This window comes from Quercus robur, chromosome 2 (assembly GCF_932294415.1).
Source record: "Quercus robur chromosome 2, dhQueRobu3.1, whole genome shotgun sequence".
Lineage (NCBI taxonomy): Eukaryota > Viridiplantae > Streptophyta > Magnoliopsida > Fagales > Fagaceae > Quercus > Quercus robur.
The window spans coordinates 8,667,471-8,687,168 of NC_065535.1; the positions used below are offsets into that span (position 1 = coordinate 8,667,471).

General features: G+C 33.9%; 2 protein-coding genes across 8 annotated transcripts; one reads left to right on the forward strand and one right to left on the reverse strand.

The window, feature by feature from the left end:
- Positions 1 to 570: 570 nt before the first annotated feature.
- LOC126712198 (lysophospholipid acyltransferase LPEAT1) lies at positions 571 to 12,663 on the forward strand. 4 transcript variants are annotated; one of them, XM_050411427.1, is made up of 10 exons: positions 571 to 1,617; positions 2,427 to 2,540; positions 2,679 to 2,716; positions 3,444 to 3,508; positions 5,051 to 5,119; positions 5,957 to 6,090; positions 7,292 to 7,432; positions 8,867 to 9,010; positions 11,702 to 11,765; positions 12,119 to 12,663. In XM_050411427.1, the coding sequence occupies exons 1-10, from the start codon at positions 1,060 to 1,062 to the stop codon at positions 12,136 to 12,138; spliced, it is 1,347 nt and encodes a 448-aa protein (XP_050267384.1). In that variant the 5' UTR covers positions 571 to 1,059; the 3' UTR covers positions 12,139 to 12,663. The 4 variants fall into 4 exon arrangements, with proteins under 4 accessions (XP_050267384.1, XP_050267383.1, XP_050267386.1 ...); XM_050411426.1 differs by lacking the exon at positions 12,119 to 12,663 and having other exon boundaries at positions 572 to 1,617; positions 11,702 to 12,071; XM_050411429.1 differs by lacking the exon at positions 8,867 to 9,010 and having other exon boundaries at positions 576 to 1,617.
- Positions 12,664 to 14,088: 1,425 nt separating this feature from the next.
- Positions 14,089 to 18,871, reverse strand: LOC126712201 (deSI-like protein At4g17486). Of its 4 annotated transcripts, XM_050411433.1 has the most exons (5): positions 18,543 to 18,864; positions 17,711 to 17,819; positions 16,216 to 16,473; positions 15,044 to 15,331; positions 14,089 to 14,574 (listed from the first exon to the last, which is right to left on the reverse strand). In XM_050411433.1, the coding sequence occupies exons 3-5, from the start codon at positions 16,424 to 16,426 to the stop codon at positions 14,330 to 14,332; spliced, it is 744 nt and encodes a 247-aa protein (XP_050267390.1). In that variant the 5' UTR covers positions 16,427 to 16,473; positions 17,711 to 17,819; positions 18,543 to 18,864; the 3' UTR covers positions 14,089 to 14,329. The 4 variants fall into 4 exon arrangements, with proteins under 4 accessions (XP_050267390.1, XP_050267392.1, XP_050267389.1 ...); XM_050411435.1 differs by lacking the exon at positions 17,711 to 17,819 and having other exon boundaries at positions 14,089 to 14,568; positions 18,543 to 18,871; XM_050411432.1 differs by lacking the exon at positions 17,711 to 17,819 and having other exon boundaries at positions 18,543 to 18,862.
- Between the last annotated feature and the right edge of the window lie 827 nt (positions 18,872 to 19,698).

A 19,698-nucleotide genomic window follows, 5' to 3' on the forward strand; every position in this document is an offset into this window, starting at 1 on the left:
TTTATCATTGTGCTCAGTGTCATATATTTAATTTACCATCAATCATAAACTCACGAAAAGTAGGAAGGTTGCGTTAGCCAATGACGAGCATAAATCACTAATATTATGAATTGATCATTTACAATATTTTAAACTAATCTGTTGAGCCAACTCCAAAAATGATGAGCATAAATCACTATATTATGAATTGATTATTTACAATATTTTAAACTAACCTGTCGAGCTAACTCCAAAAACAAACATTGTTGTTATTAGCTTATTTGACTAGGTAGACAAAAAGCTGATTGATATTTTAGTCTAATAATAAAAAGCTATCATTAAAAGCGAACGTCATAGATTGAAACTTTCTCTTAAAAAAAAAAAAAAAGTAAAATTTTATAAAGTGCACGCTACTTTTACCCAATTTATTTCTTAAACTAACCCAAAAATACAAGAAGATACTTATCAATTGCTTTAAAAAAAATCCTATTAAATATTTCTTATCATGATAGAACTCGTGATAGTATAGTATGGAATAGTACCCATCACATGAGATAAAGAGCGATGTGCAAGCAAGCAAGCAACACTGTCTGCATTAGCATTTTAGATGCGAAAATAGCGTCACAACTCACAAGAATATATTGGGAATAGAAATTTTATAGAATATCCCTTATAGCTCTCAAGATTGTGACTTTCAATTGGTCCCAGGATTGGGTTTACACGCTTGGCATCCTTCTATGTTTTTCTGACCATCCCCAACAAACCTTAATTCACAAATCAAAACAAAACCAACTGTTTTTATTTTTCTAAACCCCACTTCCAGTCCTATTCCTCATCCATTCAATAAATTCATCACAGCCTATAAAAATACAAAAAAAAAAAAAAAAAAAAACCCATTTAATTTTTTTTTAAAAATTTTAAATTCCACCTCTTTCATCCATGTTAACACATATCTTAATCAAGCCAACCCTGATCCTTATTTTTATGCTTATTTTCAGATCTACGATATAACCAAATGGCTATCCAGTAATTTATTGGGGTTTTTTATTTTTCTTTTCCAAAAATCCAAAAAAAAAAAAAATGGAAACCGAACTCAAAGACCTAAAATCCCAACCGTCACAACAACCACCGCCGCAGCCGCAGCCGCCGCCGCTACAACCCACAGTGACAAACGACGACGTTCCGCTTCTTAAAAACTCCGAAACCCACCACAGCCACAACAGCAGCAACAGCAACAGCAACATCAACATCAGCGGCGACAACCTCGACGAACTCGAGAAGAAATTCGCAGCCTACGTTCGGCATGACGTGTACGGCAGAATGGGACGTGGCGAGCTCCCGTTGGGCGAGAAGTTCCTCCTCGGCATCGCGCTGGTCACGCTCGTTCCCGTGCGCGTGGTTTTGGCGATGACTCTGTTGGTCTTGTATTACTTGATTTGCCGGATTTGCACGCTGTTCTCGGCTCCGAATCGAGAAGAAGAAGAAGAAGAAGATGGGCAAGAAGATTACGCTCACATGGGTGGGTGGAGAAGAACCGTGATTGTTCAGTGTGGGAGGTCACTCTCTAGAGCTATGCTTTTCGTTTTTGGATTCTATTGGATCAAAGAGACTAATCGAATTCCTGACTCCACAGCTCAGGTAACCAAATCCTTAATTCCCAATACTACCATATGTTGTTACTTTCTTTTACTATGGTATTTTATCGGCTATGGGTCCTCGACAGATTAATATGGCCTTTTATTTTTTTTATTTTTTTTATTTTTTTTTATCGTGGGTCTTTTTATTTTTGATTATATATTTTTTCATATATTTTTATATTGAGTGTGAAATTTGAAAATCTAACCGCCGAATTGCATCTTCTTATTATAATACCCTTCATACATGCAAAATTTCAAGAAGATCAAAGGTCAATTGTTATGTCATCAAACAAATGTTAAAATTTCAAGTTTTTGTAACCTAAAATTGTGTATAAATAATAAGTTCATTGATCAAATAGTAAATAACATCCGAATTGAACGAAATTTGACATGTATATTAAGAACATAAGGAACATGAAATTCAATGGATAGATTTTTAAAATTCACACCCGAAAAAGAGATATATGATAAGTTTGAATGGTTTCTCTCCAAACTCCAAAAAACTTTGTTCTTTATTTTTTTTCTATTACTTGAATGACACTTATCGTGAAAAATGATTTATACATTTATTTATTATGTTATTAAAGCGGTACTAATCATATTTATTGTGACGTTTATTTAGTTTTTCGTAGTAAAATTGGCAGTAGTTGTTGTGGGTTAATGCTAGTTTTCACATTAATGTGTTAGTAAGATTGGGTGTGTGTTTTGGGTTTTGATTGGGTTCACCAAGGACTCGTGTGGTATAATATTTGTTTCTCTTTTTTTACTTATTTCCAAAAAAATTATTTGTTTTCTGTTTTGAATGGGCAGGGGAAAGAGGAGCCTGAAGAGCCTGAAAGGCCTGGGGCAATTATATCAAACCATGTGTCGTATATTGATATATTGTACCACATGCATTCTTCGTTCCCGAGCTTTGTTGCTAAGGTTTGTTGTTCATTTCACATGCTACATGGAACACGGATTACTTAAATGTGTATGCCTCTACTTTTGATTTGGATTTGTCAAACTGACACATTTCTTTTCTGAATCTGTTTATTGTAATCCTCGGTTTCATTTCTAAAGCGATCAGTGGGTAAACTTCCTCTAGTAGGCCTCATAAGGTTAGTCTACTTCCATGTTAAATAGCTTTCCTAAGTCTTCTGTCTTGTAATCGTTACATTATGTTACCGTTGAATGGTTTAGTGTGTAAATAGCATGTAGTTAACTATAATAACAACTAAAAAAACGAATACCATTAAATTCTGTATATCCTATGATAAACAATTTTGAACTAGATTGTGATTCTCTGATGTTTTGAGTAATGAAAGCTAAATTGAATTGGTTTTGCTATTATGATGTATAGAGTAGGAATTCCTTTTGTCTAATTTATTCTAGGAATATCTCTCATTGGATTTGAGAAGAGAACAAACACAAGAGCTGTTGCTTGACATTCTTCCATTTGATTATTTTCTTTTCATCTTCAAACCCATTAACTGTCATAAAAAAACATGATATTTTGTTTCTTCCAAGGCTGGTCACATTCTTTTAATGTAAACTGTAATATTAATCACTTGATTATATGCGCAGCATGTGTTCTTAAGGAAGATAACATGCTTGTCCTTGCTTCTTTGTCTTTGTCTTTTTATATAATGGTTAATTTTATTGAGCATGTGCTCAAGATTTGTGCCATCTTTTCTTACTAGCTTTCTCTAAATTTTTTTGTTAGTTGCTTTGCTTTTGTCAAGTATTGACTTTTTTTAACTTTGATGTTTGTGATATTTTTGGTATCACTCGGATAACATGTTTGGGTTAGACTGGGTTTTGAATTCTAATGGCATTTTTTTGCAGCAAGTGCCTCGGTTGTGTTTATGTTCAGCGGGAATCCAAGTCATCAGACTTCAAGGGTGTTTCAGGTACAATAATATAGATGCCTATGTTCTTTACTCTGATTCTGTAAATTGGTTGATACTTACATTACTCAATCTTCTGCCACTTTTTTAGTGTTTGATTTTATTTCGAGGAACATTTTTAAAGTTTGGTAATTACACATCTTGATAATAATTGCATCAATATTAATCAAGCTGAAAACTCCAGTTTATCACTTGCTGCTTTTGATATACATGTTCATATTATTGCTACAAGGCCGCAGATATTAGCTCACTCTTGGAAAAAGTTTCAGGTTGTTATTGAAGACATCTGCATAAAATTTTTAGAGGATATTTTTTGGGTTACTGTAGTTTTTGGCTAGGCTTAACACAGGATGTGAGGGGGAGGAGGGGGGTGAGGGTGAGGGTGAGGAGGAAGATTAAAAAAAAGGGAAGGTGCAGAATGCCCTCATTTTCAATCAGCAGCCTACCTCTCCTTTGGTGGTTTGTTTGTTTCAGGAAAAAGGGAAAATGCAAGGATCTAACTTTGAAGCAATCTTATTTTTATTTTCATGTTAAGTGACTTGTGAAAAAAGGCTATATGTGACAACAAGAGGAGAGATATACAAACACTTTACAAAAATTGCTTATAAAAACTTATAACAACATTAAGAACAAAGCCTTAGTCCCAAAACTATGGGGTTGACTATCAGTCCTCAAAACTTATTGGGGTTTACTTGTATTCTCCGATGCAATGCGTTGCTAGCTGGGGATGGCCTAATTTGTATTTTTATAGGATTTTGTCATGACAAGTGACTAATTTTTACACTAGACAGCAAAATTGTTCTTTTATTTTGGAGTTTCTTACTTCCCTTAGAATTGCCCCTTAAGTTGTTTTTTATATCTTTGTTGTTTTTAGTTGCTGTTTTTTTGCGCTCACCATCATGAACACCTTGTACTTGCTGTTTTCGCTTTCTCTTCATGATTAATATGATTCTTATTACTTATAAAAAAAAAAAGACATCAACCTACAGCAACCTTCCTTTACCTAGGCTTGGGGACCAGCTATGAACAAAAAATAAATTAATATGCCATAATATTTGGCCTTTTAACTGTTCTTACGTGGTTAACTAATTGGTATCAGTTCAGTATTTGAACCCTTTATCAGTCATGCTTATACATGTATGTATTTCCCTTTTACCTTCCTAATGCAAACCTAGATGTGTTTGTCACTTGCCCAGGGGTATCCTAGCGAGTTCCTACCTTCCTTTTATGCATGTCTGTGCTATACTTTTCCCATAAGAATCGGATCTCGTTGCCTACCCTGTCTATTAGGGAAAAAGAAGAATTCACTTTTTTATAATTCTATTACACCCTGCACCCCCCTGGGGGAGCCTGTGTGAGTGTGTGTGGGGCAAGATCTGAGTTGCTCTCTCTCCAAGCTCAACATCAGAAGTATCTTTTTTAATGGTTGAGAATATACACACAAACACATCCACTAAGCTAGTACACCTAGAGCAATATGTCTTCTCTATTACTGTATTGAGTTTATATAAGTTTCTGCTGATTGTAATTCCTTGGTGCTTGCAGGAGTTGTGACTGAAAGAGTTAGAGAAGCTTATCAAAATAAATCTGCTCCAATGATGATGCTTTTCCCAGGTAATCAATTTTTTATACTATATATTGTTATCCATGTGATTCTGCCTGTTTTTTTTTTGGGGGGTAAAATTTCTGCCTGATTTTTGCTGTGATTTCATAATTTTCATTGCATGTAGCTTCATAATTTCTTGAGAAGACCAAGGTTATCAATAAGTTGCATTCAATTGCAAGATAGAGTTATACTTTTATCAAATAATGTACTTTAAGGCAATTTTCTAACTCAAAAGGCTTCCCCCAATAGGCTGTAAGAATGAGGTGGAGGTTGAGGACTTGGGTTCAAGATGCCCTTGGGGAGCGTGTAACTTACCATTAATTAAAAAAATAAGTACTTCAGAGAAAAGAAATTTTGAATTAGAACCTTTGAAAAATTGTATTTCTGTTGTGAACATATAATAATAGGGGCATGTAATTCTCCCACTGTGACAGCTTCTTTAGCTGGTAAACAGTAGCAAATCTCTGGACTGAAAAGCCACCATATTCTTTAGCTTTTAGCTTAAACAATGGAAGTGTGATATTTTCACATTTTCTTGAGTTCTTGTGTAGTGCTTGTATACTTCCTGTATTCTTGGGTTGCACTCTTTGCACTTATTTAATTAGATTTGTTTACTTAAGGGGGGAAAAAAACAGTGGAAGTGCCAATACTATGTGTAGTATACTATATGATCAAATAACTGTCTCTTGGGTCACACTGAAGTCTCTTTGGTCCATTAAGAGTGTCGATGGTTTACAATCCGCTTGTTTGGATCTACAACATTAGGATATATTATGCATATATTTGCCCTGATTACTGTTTAGTGTTTACTATGTTTTAATTCATCTTTTTCAATTTATTTGCAGAAGGAACAACTACAAATGGAGACTACCTTCTGCCATTCAAGACAGGTGCATTTTTATCAACAGTGCCTGTGCGTCCGGTGATTCTAAGGTATCCTTACAGAAGATTCAGTCCTGCCTGGGATTCAATATCTGGGGTGAGTGCTTCTTAAGCTCAAGTTGTATAACCTTTAACAAATTTAGATAATGAAAGCTAGTTTGATACTCTTTCCCAAAATTTCAGTTCACTTGAAAAGGCTCAATGTTTTAGGAGAGTATAAGAAATGCATTCAGCATTTAAATTACAGTTTGCTATATGTTCACTTGAAAAGGCTCATCATCGTGAATAGAGTAAACCTTTTTATTTTATTAACTTCTATTTCTTATCAAATTTTTTTTTTTTTTTTTGAGAGTATAATGATAGCATTCAACATAATAATAATAAATAAATGGTAATGTGTGATGTGAGCAAAAGTTACTCTGACTTTTGATCATGGGCAGTAATTTTGGGACACTCCAAAAAAAAGAAATGTATGAACTAATCTAGGGATGGAGGAGTGTATGTTAAGCATCTACTTTCCCCCCCCCCCCCCCCCCCCGCGTTTAGTATGAATATAAATACTTTTAATACAAATAGTGTAACTTCAGATGTAATAGAATGGAAGAAAAGAAATACATGTGATTGACTCTAATTAATCTGTTGAGGATCCATAGCCGACCCCAAAAATTTGGGATTAATGCTTGTTGTTGTAATACAGTGTAGCAGAAATACCAGGCCCTCCCACAACCAGACAATGGCCCTTGTGAAGTTCCCCAATTAGGTGGTACCAGCTGTTGTTAATGATCCTTTACAAATAGTGTAAATGCTATAAATAGAAGCACCCAATATATTTTGTAATAAATATAGGCCTAAAATAACGTTCATGGTTGTTCTAAGGGGGCTTGTTGTTTGCTTATTGTAGATTGTGTGTCTGAGTTATTTTATTTCCAGTTTTAGGCCTGGGAGTTCCAAGTCAATGGCATTGATGTAATTGTCAGCTTGAAAAGTTATCTGCCAAGAGTTTACTAAATTCTAGGTTTATACAAGATAAGTTAGAGCTAAGCTCGTTGCTCAAAATTGTGAGTTGTTGTGAAAAAATCACAATTGGAGAACGCAAGAAATTTTTTGGATGTTCTGTCTGTGATTAATTCCAATAGATATTTAACTCTTTGTATTTGTTATATACTAGTAAAGTACATAACTCATATCTGCATGTACTTGCAATGTTTCTATGAGCTAAAATTTTCTGAAGAAGATGTTCTGTTTGTGGCAACCTTTTATGCTGGAAGTCTTAATATTGATGTGATTTTTATTTGCAGGTGAGACATGTCATTTATCTTCTCTGTCAATTTGTAAATCACTTAGAGGTGGTACGATTACCTATTTACTGCCCCTCACAGCAAGAAAAGGATGATCCAAAGCTTTATGCTAGTAATGTTAGAAGGTTGATGGCAAGTGAGGTATGCATTTCGAAATCAAACATTACATCTAGGTTGTGTTTGGATGGCAACTTTTGGATTTGGATTTGGATTTGAAATCCATTGATTTTGAAATTCTTTGTTTGGGTCTTTTTAAACAATAAAGGATTTAAAATTCATCATTTGAAATTCCATTGTTTGGATACTTAAATTTGGATTCGGATTTGGATTTGGATTTAAGATCAATAAAATATATTTTTTAATTATTATTTTTCTTAATCCTTCTACATTTTAATTTTAAATACATGAGGAAATATTGATAATCTAATTGACAAGATAATAACTAAATATTTTTAGTCATAGCCAACTAAAAAAATATTTTCTCCTTCCTCAGCCATAACTTCAACTACTTCGTTCATATGTTCTACACCAATACCAGTAGCTCTATCCCTCCCACACAAGATCTCAATGTTCTCCCAATTGTCAATAAGCACCTGCTTGTGATTTTTCTAAAGAAGTAAAAAAAAAAAAAATACAAGCAGTGAGTTAACATAATTAAAATAAAAGAACAAAAAAAAAAAACTAAGAGATACTTTTTATTCCATTCATTAATAAGCAAACAAAGGGATTTTATTTGCAACTAAAACAAGACCTATTACTTTACATTTCCTGAATAACTCAATTGGTAAGAGACCAACTAGGTCATAACTATATTTTTACTTTCAATCAACTATCCTATCAACACTTGCAAATTCTACATAACTTGATAACAGTAGATAACCAGTCAATATGTAGCAAGCCTAGGAAGATGAACTTTACACATAAAACATACACAATGAATATCCAACTCTAGCAGAGCTGCAAACCTTACACATGTTTGCCTCAGTTTTTACAAATAAAACATACACATGTTTGCCTCAGTTTTTTCTTCTCAATGACTACAGATTACTGAACTTGGGAACTTTGAGAAGTATCAGATACTATTTCCTCCAACTTCCAACACCAGAATCTTGTTTTCAAAATTAGAAACGAACAGAAAAATTGAACATGGAAGAGAAGAAATTATTTTATTCAAGTAATGCACAATTACAGATAACAATCAAGACACAAACAAAGTGTCTTGCATATGATTAGCAAAAAGGTGTCTTGCATATGGAATTATGCATTTTTCTTGGACAGGAAGGATCACAGCAATTGACAGCATTAAAAAATATTATGGAAAGATTGCAAAGTTCACCATAAGGCCACGAGAAGAGTCTACTTATGAAACTTGAAGCTTTATAGACTTTTATAAGTGACTTCTAAATTTCAATAGGCCCATAGTCACAATTTGGAACAAGCACATGAGTATGCATAATTTTTTAAGTAATTCTAGGACTATATATATCATCCACTACATCATTTTTTACAATTATCCTTGCTCATGATATAACTGTAAAGTAGCAAATGACATGAACTTCATGGCAATCCAATTAGGCCATTGAAGTTGTTGCTGACACTGTACCACTCAAAAGGCCCATCGTCACAATTTCAAACAGTAGCATAAATCAGCCCAAACTATATCAAAAAGAAGAAATTGAAGAAAGTGTTCATTTGTTACCATATATGATTGTGTGTTTGGTAGGTCTTATGATTGCGCAATGGCTTTTTTCCTATTTCATTAATCTGTAAAAAGTTGATGTGCAAGGTGTGTAAACAACAGGTTTTACAAAAACTCCTTATTGAATCTAAAAACTCTTGATCCAAACTCACTCTCTCTCATCACCAATTGTCTATATAAAGCTTACTCCCACATAAAAAAATTCAACACCAGCAAAAAAAACTCAGAGATAGATAAATAAACGCATCCCATTTCAATGATCTCTCTCTCTTTCTGCAATTAATTAATGGCTAGTTCAACTTCTATTCTACCAAATACATCTATACCACTAGATGACCAGTGCTCCAACCACCAGCTGAACCAAAAAGATCAAGCCTCCTCCATAGTTGAATCATCTTTGGTACAACCAAACACACCATCACCACTACCCGCATCAAACAGGGGCTCAGCCCGGTTCATGATAGCTGAACCAGTACATCTGCCACAACAAAACCTTTCAACTCCACCACCAAACCATGAGTCATTCCATATCCCCATGGCTGAACCAGGTGTGGCACAACCGCAAAACCATGTCCAAGCTCAAATACAGATGTTATGGTAAGTACTTCTTAATAACAATCATGCATTTTTCCCAAGTGTCTTCATCGTAGAAGAAAGTGTTGGCAGTGCTACCACATTGTATGAAGTTAGAGAAATTATTACCTCTGTAAATTTTAGGCCAACAACGATACGTAGTAGACATTATTTAGTCTTAAACTCAGCCAATAATTCCATCTTCCTCACTTTCCATCATCACAACATCATTATTTCAAATGAATATTCTCTCACTTATTACTTCACAACTCATAGACTGTTCATAGAAGCATTTCATTAAACACATAATTTGCATTACAAACCCACAAATGAAAAGACATATAGAAAATAAAGACAAACCCAAAACAAATCATTGAAAATACCATGAAACAAGATGCACAAACAAATTAAACAAAACCCACAAACAAATCTAATGAAACCCAAACAAACCCACAAAAAAAAAAAAAATCAAATAAAACCCAGTGGAAAAACCCACAGCCTTTGTGGATTTAGATTTAGTTGAAAGAGAGAATTAGAGAATTTAAAAAGGAAGATAAGTGTTGAGAGAAACAAACTTGAAGTTGCCGAGATAGAGATGGAAGAAGAGCTTGTGAGTTGCAGCTAGGAAGAGACACAGAGAGAAGCTTGCCGAGAGAGAAATAGAGCACAATGCGTGAGAGATCTCCAAATTCCACCGTGTGTGTGGGTATTTGAAATCCATGGATTTGGGCCTATCAAATTCTGGTTGGATTTGGGACCAAATCCAAATCCATTTCTTTTAACTTACCCAAACAAAGGATTTGGATTTGGGCCCCCTCAAATCCAAATCCAAATCCAAGGGATCCAAACAGACCACTAGAGTTTTTGCTTGAGAATGTGACTGTTAGTCTCTATAGTTAGAGATGTATTTTGATAAGGTGAGAATCACTACTATGTTAGTCCAACTAGTCATCTCCCAAGCCGCAAAAAGGGCCAAATTTTGAAATTCATCCTTGATTTTAAATGTTTAAGGTCCTTTCTTTTTGGGGAATCATCTCCTTTTGATATTTACCAGTCCCTAATTAAAAGGGAATGTTAGGGCCTAAAATGCCCATGAGATAGATGGTATGGGTATAGCATTGTATGGTGAAAGTAAAATACGTGACATAGTCATAGATAAGATTTTCTATATGCTCTATACAGGAAGTACTTTATATGTCCACAATCTACTTGGAATCTTGCCCAAACGTTAAGTGGCGCTTATTCTCCAAACATTCTTACAGACTTACTTCAATAGATGAAGCTTGAACCATGAGAAATGTGTGTGGTTTTAACCATGTTAAGAAATAATTATATACAGTATCAAACTCATATTGTAGAAAGTAAGAATGTTTCCAAGCTTTTCAAATGCTTTGAAAACTCATTTAATGAAAAGTAGCACCATATGGTTGGGACCTGCATCTTAACCACTGAGAATCATATGGTCTTAAGGTTTGAGGGGAACTATACTTCTGAGTTTAGCCATGTGGCTCATCAATGTTGTTTTGATGTATGCTAAGGTCAAATAAAAGGAAATTGATGTAGTATTTAATAATTAGAATTCAATAAGTGGTTACTGCATATGACCGGAAACTAGATTATTGCTTTGTGGATGTGAATATGTTTCCAGTTCTCAGGATTCCAAATAAAATGACTTCCTAATTTCTCTTGTTTCCTAGAATTTGAATTCTTTGATTACAAACATATGAAGGCCAAGATCAAGAATTAGAAGTAGTATGTGGATATAAATGGCAAAAATAAGTCATCAAATGCAGATAGAGAATAGTGGGTAAATTAAATGTGCTGTTTCAGTCATATGTTGCAAGCTTTCCTATCACTAATTAAGATAAGACAAAGAAATAGCTTTTGATAGTTACCATGGGCAGGGCAGAAGAGCTTTTGATAGATTATGCCATATGTTGGTTCTTAAATATGAACTGGCTCCTAAGGCACCTCTATCATATAATGACTACTATTATAGCATAAAACTGATGGCACCTATTTTTAATGTCTTATTTGAATGGGGGGCTCTGTACAGTTGGTAGTGCCGTTGTAGCTTTATCCTGTATATGGTCACTGATATTAACTGTCTTGTTGGTGCTACTGTTTTTTGTGTGCAGGGTAATTTGATAATGTCAGATATTGGGCTGCCTGAGAAGCGAGTATATCATGCTGCCCTCAATGGTAATAATAGCCTGCCTAGTGTTTTGCATCAGAAAGACGATTGATAATTTCATGGCTTCGCTCCCAAATGATATCTTGTCCCAGTTGAGTTTCTTAGTTGGTACTTGCACATAAAGGCCCAGGCATAGCAAGGGGTGTACTCACCCAAATGTTCACACATAGACATTGGTGTGCCTTTATCGCCTTGTAACATTCTTACAGAAAAAATATGGCCATTAAACATTGTTTTAATGTCCTCTCCGAATCTCTTTTTGTCAAAGCATCCAATCTATAAAGAGTTACATGGGTTAATGTTGGGGTCACAAACTCAATATGTTAAAATGTCCTGAATCATCTCTTTCGTGTGCCTGCAGGTTTGTTATCCCAATGCTAATTCGGATTCGCCATCTGTATAATGGTTGCATGATTCTATTATTTATAGGGGAAAAAAATATGAATTGAAAATTTATACAGAAAATCAACGTGTCGAGCAAGTATTAATATTCTACTATCAGTTTGACATGTACTCATCCAATTTTTGAATGCTGCTTCGGAGCAAGAGTGGCATATTCTAAAGCAGGCCTTTCGGACGTTTCAACATTTTGTGGGGTTTATAGGGAGGTTATGGAAGGTTATTGCTGCTGCCGAATGTTGTTCTATGTTAAAAATGAGCGGGGTTTGTTTTCAAGGGACTGAGCTGGTCTCACAATTTGCCCCAATTAAAGTTCTCTTCGTATATCAAAATGGGAATTATCGATTCTTTTTAACTTGTTCGTTGTAATTCATTGGCTCCTGCCTACATATTCTTTTTGGTATGATATCATGTATGCCTAATTAGTATACATACAATCACATCAACTTTAACACATTTGTAATTGTTCTAATTTAACTAAATAATAATTCAAATCATTTTACCTCATGTTTGTTTTAAATCAAATTTCCAATTCCATCGTCCAAGAGATGGAACTCTAAAAAGAAGTTAATTCTTGTTACACACTCATTATCGTATATGCTCTCATTTGATTTCACAATTTTAATTAATATTGTGCTTTCAAAAAAAAAAAAAAAAAAACTAATGTGACAATCTATGTCTTGTACATGCGGTATATATCTATTACCGCTAAAAAGAATAAAATAAAAATAAATTTATGTATGGTAATTATTGAGTGGCAAATTAATTTTTATTCTATAAGAGTGGCCCATTAATGTTTTATGAGATGTGACATATTTGGTCAAAAGTAAAGAATAGCCTACTACTTTGGCAATTGGCTCTATAAATAAATCAAAGACAACGATTTCAGTTTTAATAAATTTGATCAGTAGCAAGATTCAAGCATTTTCATGAATCGTAGTGCTCAACTAAAGCATGGCTTTGCTTTTTTGTGCGGCCATTTTATTCTCATTAGGTATCTCTCCACAATAATAAAGGGATTGGATACTTAGCAATGAATAAATAAATGATGGGATGGATTACTTTAATTCAACCAAACTTGTGTACCCGGATTACACTCAAGAACAAAGCAAGACTTGTATGACGTGATTCACAGGAACAACAGCAAATTCTACAAATTAACCTTTGTTTGTTTGTCTTTTATTCAATGTCAAATCGAATTAAAGAATCCAAAGCAAAAGCCACCTTCTGCGTCTAAACAAAGCCCTCATTAAGTCTTATCTTATCTGTACGGTACCTATCAAACCCCACTATCAAATCTCCCTAACTTTACTATTTAATTGAACCTATGGCTTCTCAAGTTTCAACTCAATCATTGATTTCTTGAGATTTTAAAGCATGTATTAAAGAGTAAAAGAATAGCTTAGTCTTAAAGAATTTAGCTTTACTTGAATTGGTAAATGGGTTTTTGTGAGAAACTAGGCTCTTTGATATGGGTGTAGAACTGTGCAGCCAGCTTAAATTAACTCACTCACACCCATAGACAAACAGATTGAACCATGGACAAATAGTTGAGGATGGAATTAGTAGCCTGGATTTGGTGTTTGGTTTTATTTAATTATTATGGCCACACTGCATCAAAGATGACAGTTGACAAGTTAACCAGATAAGACATTTTCTGTTGAAAATGGATAGCAAATGATTAGTTTTATGGATAAATATGATAGAATTGAAAGTTCATGGTGACTTCTAGTCCATAAAGTTCTTTTATTATTAAGCGCCAAAATACCTATGAGATTTTTTTTTTTTTTTTTTAGACGATATTTGATCAATGTCCCTTATTTGATCACAAGAGATTTTACCAATTGAATTAAGTAGAATTCACACACCCTATAGTAAAATTTAGCAGGCTAAGGACGACAAATACTTGCTAAACAAGGTTGAGAATTGCAATTTACAGCTACAGAAGGGCAATGCTTTGATATTCTGTGTGGAGGAATCGATTAGTATCTTCTTTGACAGCATAGTGTTACATCGATGACAAGCATCACTCCTCAAACTTAAGTCAAAAGAAATTAAGGGATGGCAAGCCTTCAAGTGCTGGCACACAAAACAATTTTTTCCCTTAACAAGCTAATGAAGTTGGTCACTACACTAAAAAGATCCTTAGATAGCATACCGTCTGAGCGATTTCTCATCTTTCTTTCAAGGAACCATTGTTAGACCTTCTCAATTCCCATGGTGGTAAGCAGCCTTTCAAGGGTGATTGTAGAAACAATGAAGACGTAGACAATTGCTTTTGCCTCATTGAGATAGAAGACAGGCAACTGAAGGCACTTCGTAGCCTCTTCTTCTCACTATCATACAGTTGGTAACTAGGGTCATGCCTCACAGCAGAGATCTTGAGGGCTTTAGGAAGTATGCAGTTGCATACTGAACCTACCACAAAGTAAATGAAGCTGATTAAATAGAATTACAAAAACATAATGGGTTATCACCTTAGGAAAAGAAAAGGCCAATCTCAAGTAACTAACAACTTAAAGAAGAAGTTGTCCCAGCAGAATATCAAGTAAATTTTAATATAGAGGTTACCATCATGTTGGAAATTCAACAACAGTTAAAGTCACATTGATTTGGAATATGTCCGCAATTCTCAAGGCTTAAATAGCAAAGTCATAGGAGGCTATGATAGCTGGTAAAATCTTTCATTAAGGCTTCTAATTATTATAAAACATAAAAGGTTCTTTTATGACAGTCTATAACCTCTTAATTAGCTTGTGGCAGAACTGCTTAGGGACAAAACATCTAAAAGGGGTCAAAATAAATTTTTTTACGAATTTCTGTGCAAGCAATATGAGAAATCAATAGCTATATCAATGTGGTATGTTATGGGAAAAGCGAAGAGTACCTATTTTTGCCAGTCGATTTACCCATTTTGGAATTGATTTTCCAGTCAGCTTGTAACATACATCCTTGCAGAAATGATTGCAGTTCTTGGCAATTAAGTGATATGTATCACCATTATAGCTCGCTGATTGGCGCTCCATGAACTCTCTCACCTGAATAGGGTCCAAGCTTGTAGTCCCAATAAAAATCGACTTCCTGAACTTGAAGCCTGGGCATTGCCGAGGTTCAACCTCAAAAACACCACTTGATGGGTAGTCATGAGCTCCAAATGCATATTCTAAACCATGAACTGTACAGTGTAATTGGGAATATCAGAAAATTTGGATTTCATTTGATAACCAAGAGTGAAGTATAGCTTTTATATGCCACACGCTTTAATACCTAATTGCTACTCTGCTGTTCAATCACAAGTACTGCCCATAATAGATTTGGATCCCTATCTCATTGCATTAAGTGAAGGGCAGTCAAAAACCACCGCATTATGGGAGTGAGAGCTACAACCCAAGATGCATGTTTATTATCAATTATGATACCTCAGCTTTTTTCTTTTCTTTTCTTTTTTTCCACCACTCCCTATAATGTTTGACTTTCATAATAAAAAGAGAGAATGGTTCTACCCATTGGTTTTCCAAAGGTTTTTTTTTTTTTCTTTTTTTCACATCATGTGTCTGAGTGCGTGTGCATGTATGTGTCTCATGTTAATATGAAAATATCTTACTTTCCCATTTTCTGAATTGAGAATGTATCACTTAATTAATTTAAAACAGCAAGGAGTCAGATCCTCACTCCCTTCCTCTTCCCCCCTCCCAGTCAACAGACCCAGCTATGGAACTCAAATATCCAGCACCCCCTAGATTCTCAACAAATTTATATGTTTTAACATCTTTTTTCTCATCTGACGACTATATCTCAACAAATTTAAAAACAGATACTGTCTCATAATGTTTTAATGTAAGAAGCACGTGTAGACTGACAATCTATCCCTCCAATAATAGTACCACTGATTTGACCACAACTAGCATAGACAGATAGCTAGGAGAGAAAAGTAAATAAAGACAGCTAAGCATTGCATCACACTTAATCCAGGAATAATTTCAACTATGATTCATTTTAATTGAAGACACTATAAGTCTGGCAGGTGTTAAAATTATGCATAAAAACAACTATGCTTACCTTCCACGCCAGAGTGAAAGATACCAAAGCCTGCCCAATAGACATAGCCATTCATGGGAGTCAAGTCGTATACATTGAGATAGACTGGTGTGTTGCCTGGACCATAGCTAGTTGACTTCATCTTAGGAAACACACAAAAACGGGTGGCTGATTTGCTTTTCAAACGAATAGGCATAATGGATTTCCATCCTTTCTTTGATCTAAACTTCATGTTTCCTCAATGGTAAAATAAGAAATTAGTTGACGCCTGTCTCCAACCTGTGGCAAATACAAAAGCATCAATTAACAAAAATCAAAGAAAAAAGAAAACAAAGGAAAACATTTAAAGAAAGGGGTAAAGGAGAACAGTTATTGGATATACAAGCTATGATTTACTCTTCTGCAGTTCAACAATTCTAAAACAACTAAATCGTTTTCTTTATACAACTCAAGATAACATGACCTTCTTTCTCATAATTTACATCCATTAAAAAGGTGTTATGGAATAAATCCTACATACTGAAAATATTCTTGTAGGTCATTTTTCTTATTTGAAGAAAACTAATACTAAAAATATACATGGAAAAGAAAGAGGAAGGGAACAACAGGTAAAAAAAGAAAAGAAAAAAAGAAGTAGAAGAACCTAACAATGCTTAATTCCAGAAATCAATAGAGGAGTGCAAGCCACTAAAATAATGAGGAAGAGTAGTTAAAGTGTAAAGTTGAATTAGAAGTGAATCTTTGTGCCTTCAAAACTTGATCAGGACAACAAACCAGTTGATTTTGAAGATTTTGCTAGATTTGGAAAGCAACACTCCAAGATTTGGGATTCTAAAAAATTCAAAAGTTTTACTATGGTGTTAGTCCTCTTCAATAGTTGCTTGATGGACATATTTCTTAAGCCCAGTTTTTATCATTGTTTACCCTTAAAGTTAAGTTATCAACTATCAAATTGGAGCAATATAATCAAAGCATCTTGGCTCCCAGGATTCTGAATCTTTCTCAACTGACCTACTACATCTTAAGACATCCTTTTCAACTTCAGCTTAATTGGTCATTTACAATCTCTAACTGTCAAATTGACATTAATTAAAGGATAACAATACATAATGCCATTTCCAGACTGTCCAAACTTTGATTCTATTTTCAATGTGGGTGTTTAGCTCACAATACCAAGTAAGGGTTTCTTTTTAATTTTATATTTAGAGATGGAACCATTCAAAAGCAATAATATTGTAGTTTAAGCTTCTCTTCAGGAGATTGAAATAAAAAATAGAAAATCTGTAGACTTATCAACAAATAGCAACTATCAGCATCAAAGAAGTTGACTTTGCTTCTAAAGAATTAGTTACAGATCAGTTTCTTCAAGGACAATCATAACATCCTGAGGGAGAAAAAATGGTAAGTCAATTCAAGACCTAAACAACTTCTCATTCAACTTTGGAGTTGGCAAATAAAATGTTTACAAGTTTAAACCACAACACATATGGCAACAAATTAATTCAATAATGTGTACTTCAAATGAACCCCAACAGTTCAGGAACTTGGCTCATGAGTTTTAGGCAGATGTCATCATGACTAGGAAAGAAACTGATCTCCCATTGCAAAGCATAATGTTACATGATCTGTAATAGCAGATATCTTATCAGAAATTAAAACTTCATATCCATACTACTGATAATTTCATTAAAAGACCCAATCTTCCTAATGGAAAAGAGAAGATTTGTTCACCAACAATTTATAACATAATTACAACTTCAAGCACAGCTACAGCATTTTCACGGTAAGTGCTGAAATGACCAATTTCATCCTAGTAAACCGGAATTGCAGCATTAATTTCAAAAAGTAAAAGGAACATTTTTATTTTGTAATTCAGAAAAAAGGGTTAGCTGTAGAACAGAGAAAGAATTATTCCAGATCTAGTTGACTAAATTAAACAATAAAGCAAAAAATATAGTAGGAAAAAGCAAAATGTTCAACCTCACCTTCAGAGTTACAGATCAGAGATATAAGAATGAAAATTGCAGATGTTGAAACTCAATAACAAGAAACAGAAATTTTCATTTTAATTACTTAGAAAACAAAGGAAAAGATGAGAGAATTTGGCATATTACAACAGCCACTTACTAATGCCAAACCATTACAAGAATCCCAGTTCCCATATCTTTTCTCCAAACTTTCTCAGCAACCAAAAGGCCCCAATATGAAGTTTTTGATAAACAAAGACGCAAAAGAAGTCCAAACTATGTGTATGCAAGACCAACCCAGAAGACAAGAAGTTGAAGAAAAGAAAAAGACAAAGCATTTATTATTGAAGGAAACAAAGAGACTACTTTGGAGGAACTCACAGATTTCAGAGAGGATGTGCATTACACTTTGGAGCCCAAGAAAAGAGACTTCTTTAGCATTTCAAAATTTGCTTGCAATCACTATATTTCAGAGCAGTAGTATCATCTGCAAAAGGCAAGGCCTTTGGTCTGGTCTTCCTCAAAGAAAACACACACTCATTCCTGAATTCTGACTCAACAAAAAACTAAGGAACAAAAGTTAAAAAAAAAAAAAAAAGGCTATCTAACTAAAGCCCAGACTTGGAAGTTAAGACCAACTCTCTCTCTCTCTCTTATTGTTTTCACTCCTATATATTCAGCGACAAAGTTTGGGATAGTTTTGGTTAATTTAGTTTGGTTTTTTTAGTTTTAGTTTCAAATATGAGGAAGTACTGTCGAAGTATAATCATAATGTTTTTGTCTGTTGTTATCGTGTAAGACAATCTCATTGTATTTATTTTGAGCTCACCCATCACGTTTCTATGTGGGTCTTAATTCTTAATTAATTACTTAATTAGCCACCTGATTGGATTGTGTAATCATGTTCTTCTTTATGTCTTTTTTTTTTTCTTTTTTTCTTTTTTTCTTTTTGATGGGATATGTCTTTTCCTTTTTGATATATACTTAATACTTCTATTGAAAGTTTGGAATCATATTCTTTAGAATCCAAAGTTCTTGCACTTTTTGAAATGCACCTGTAGCACCCAAACCCAAACCCAAATACAAATATATATATATATATATATATATATGCTTACAATTTACACATGGAACTTTTACACTTTTACAACTTACATTCACAACTATAATATTTTATTATCATTAATTCACTCAAACTCCGGTGGCAGCTCTACGAATTTTTTTCAAGATGTTTCTTAATAAGCATAAATTATACCATCTAATAAAAAAAGAAATTTATATATTGATAACAATAATAAAAAAAACACGCAAATACATAAAGTTTACAATTGCATTTTACAAGTTTTCATATTTTGAAATAGTCTCATTATCAATGCTACAAACTACATCTCTTTCAATGTACACAACCAAGCAATCATTCATTCACTGAATGTAGAACAAATTATAGAGCAAAATTTAATTTTATTGGCATAAAAAAATTGAGGGTGTTCTCAATTTTTTTTTTTGAAAGGTAAACAAATAAAAAATTTTAAATTAT

Excerpts from the sequence above, each read along its gene's own strand:
- LOC126712198 (XM_050411426.1), top strand. The coding sequence starts at position 1,060 with ATGGAAACCGAACTCAAAGACCTAAAATCCCAACCGTCACAACAACCA. Across the intron at positions 1,618-2,426 it reads TTCCTGACTCCACAGCTCAG|GGGAAAGAGGAGCCTGAAGA; the intron begins GTAACCAAATCC and ends TTGAATGGGCAG. Across the intron at positions 2,541-2,678 it reads TCCCGAGCTTTGTTGCTAAG|CGATCAGTGGGTAAACTTCC; the intron begins GTTTGTTGTTCA and ends TCATTTCTAAAG.
- LOC126712201 (XM_050411433.1), bottom strand. The coding sequence starts at position 16,426 with ATGAAGTTTAGATCAAAGAAAGGATGGAAATCCATTATGCCTATTCGT. Across the intron at positions 15,332-16,215 it reads CTTTCACTCTGGCGTGGAAG|TTCATGGTTTAGAATATGCA; the intron begins GTAAGCATAGTT and ends TACACTGTACAG. Across the intron at positions 14,575-15,043 it reads AAATCGACTGGCAAAAATAG|GTTCAGTATGCAACTGCATA; the intron begins GTACTCTTCGCT and ends ACTTTGTGGTAG.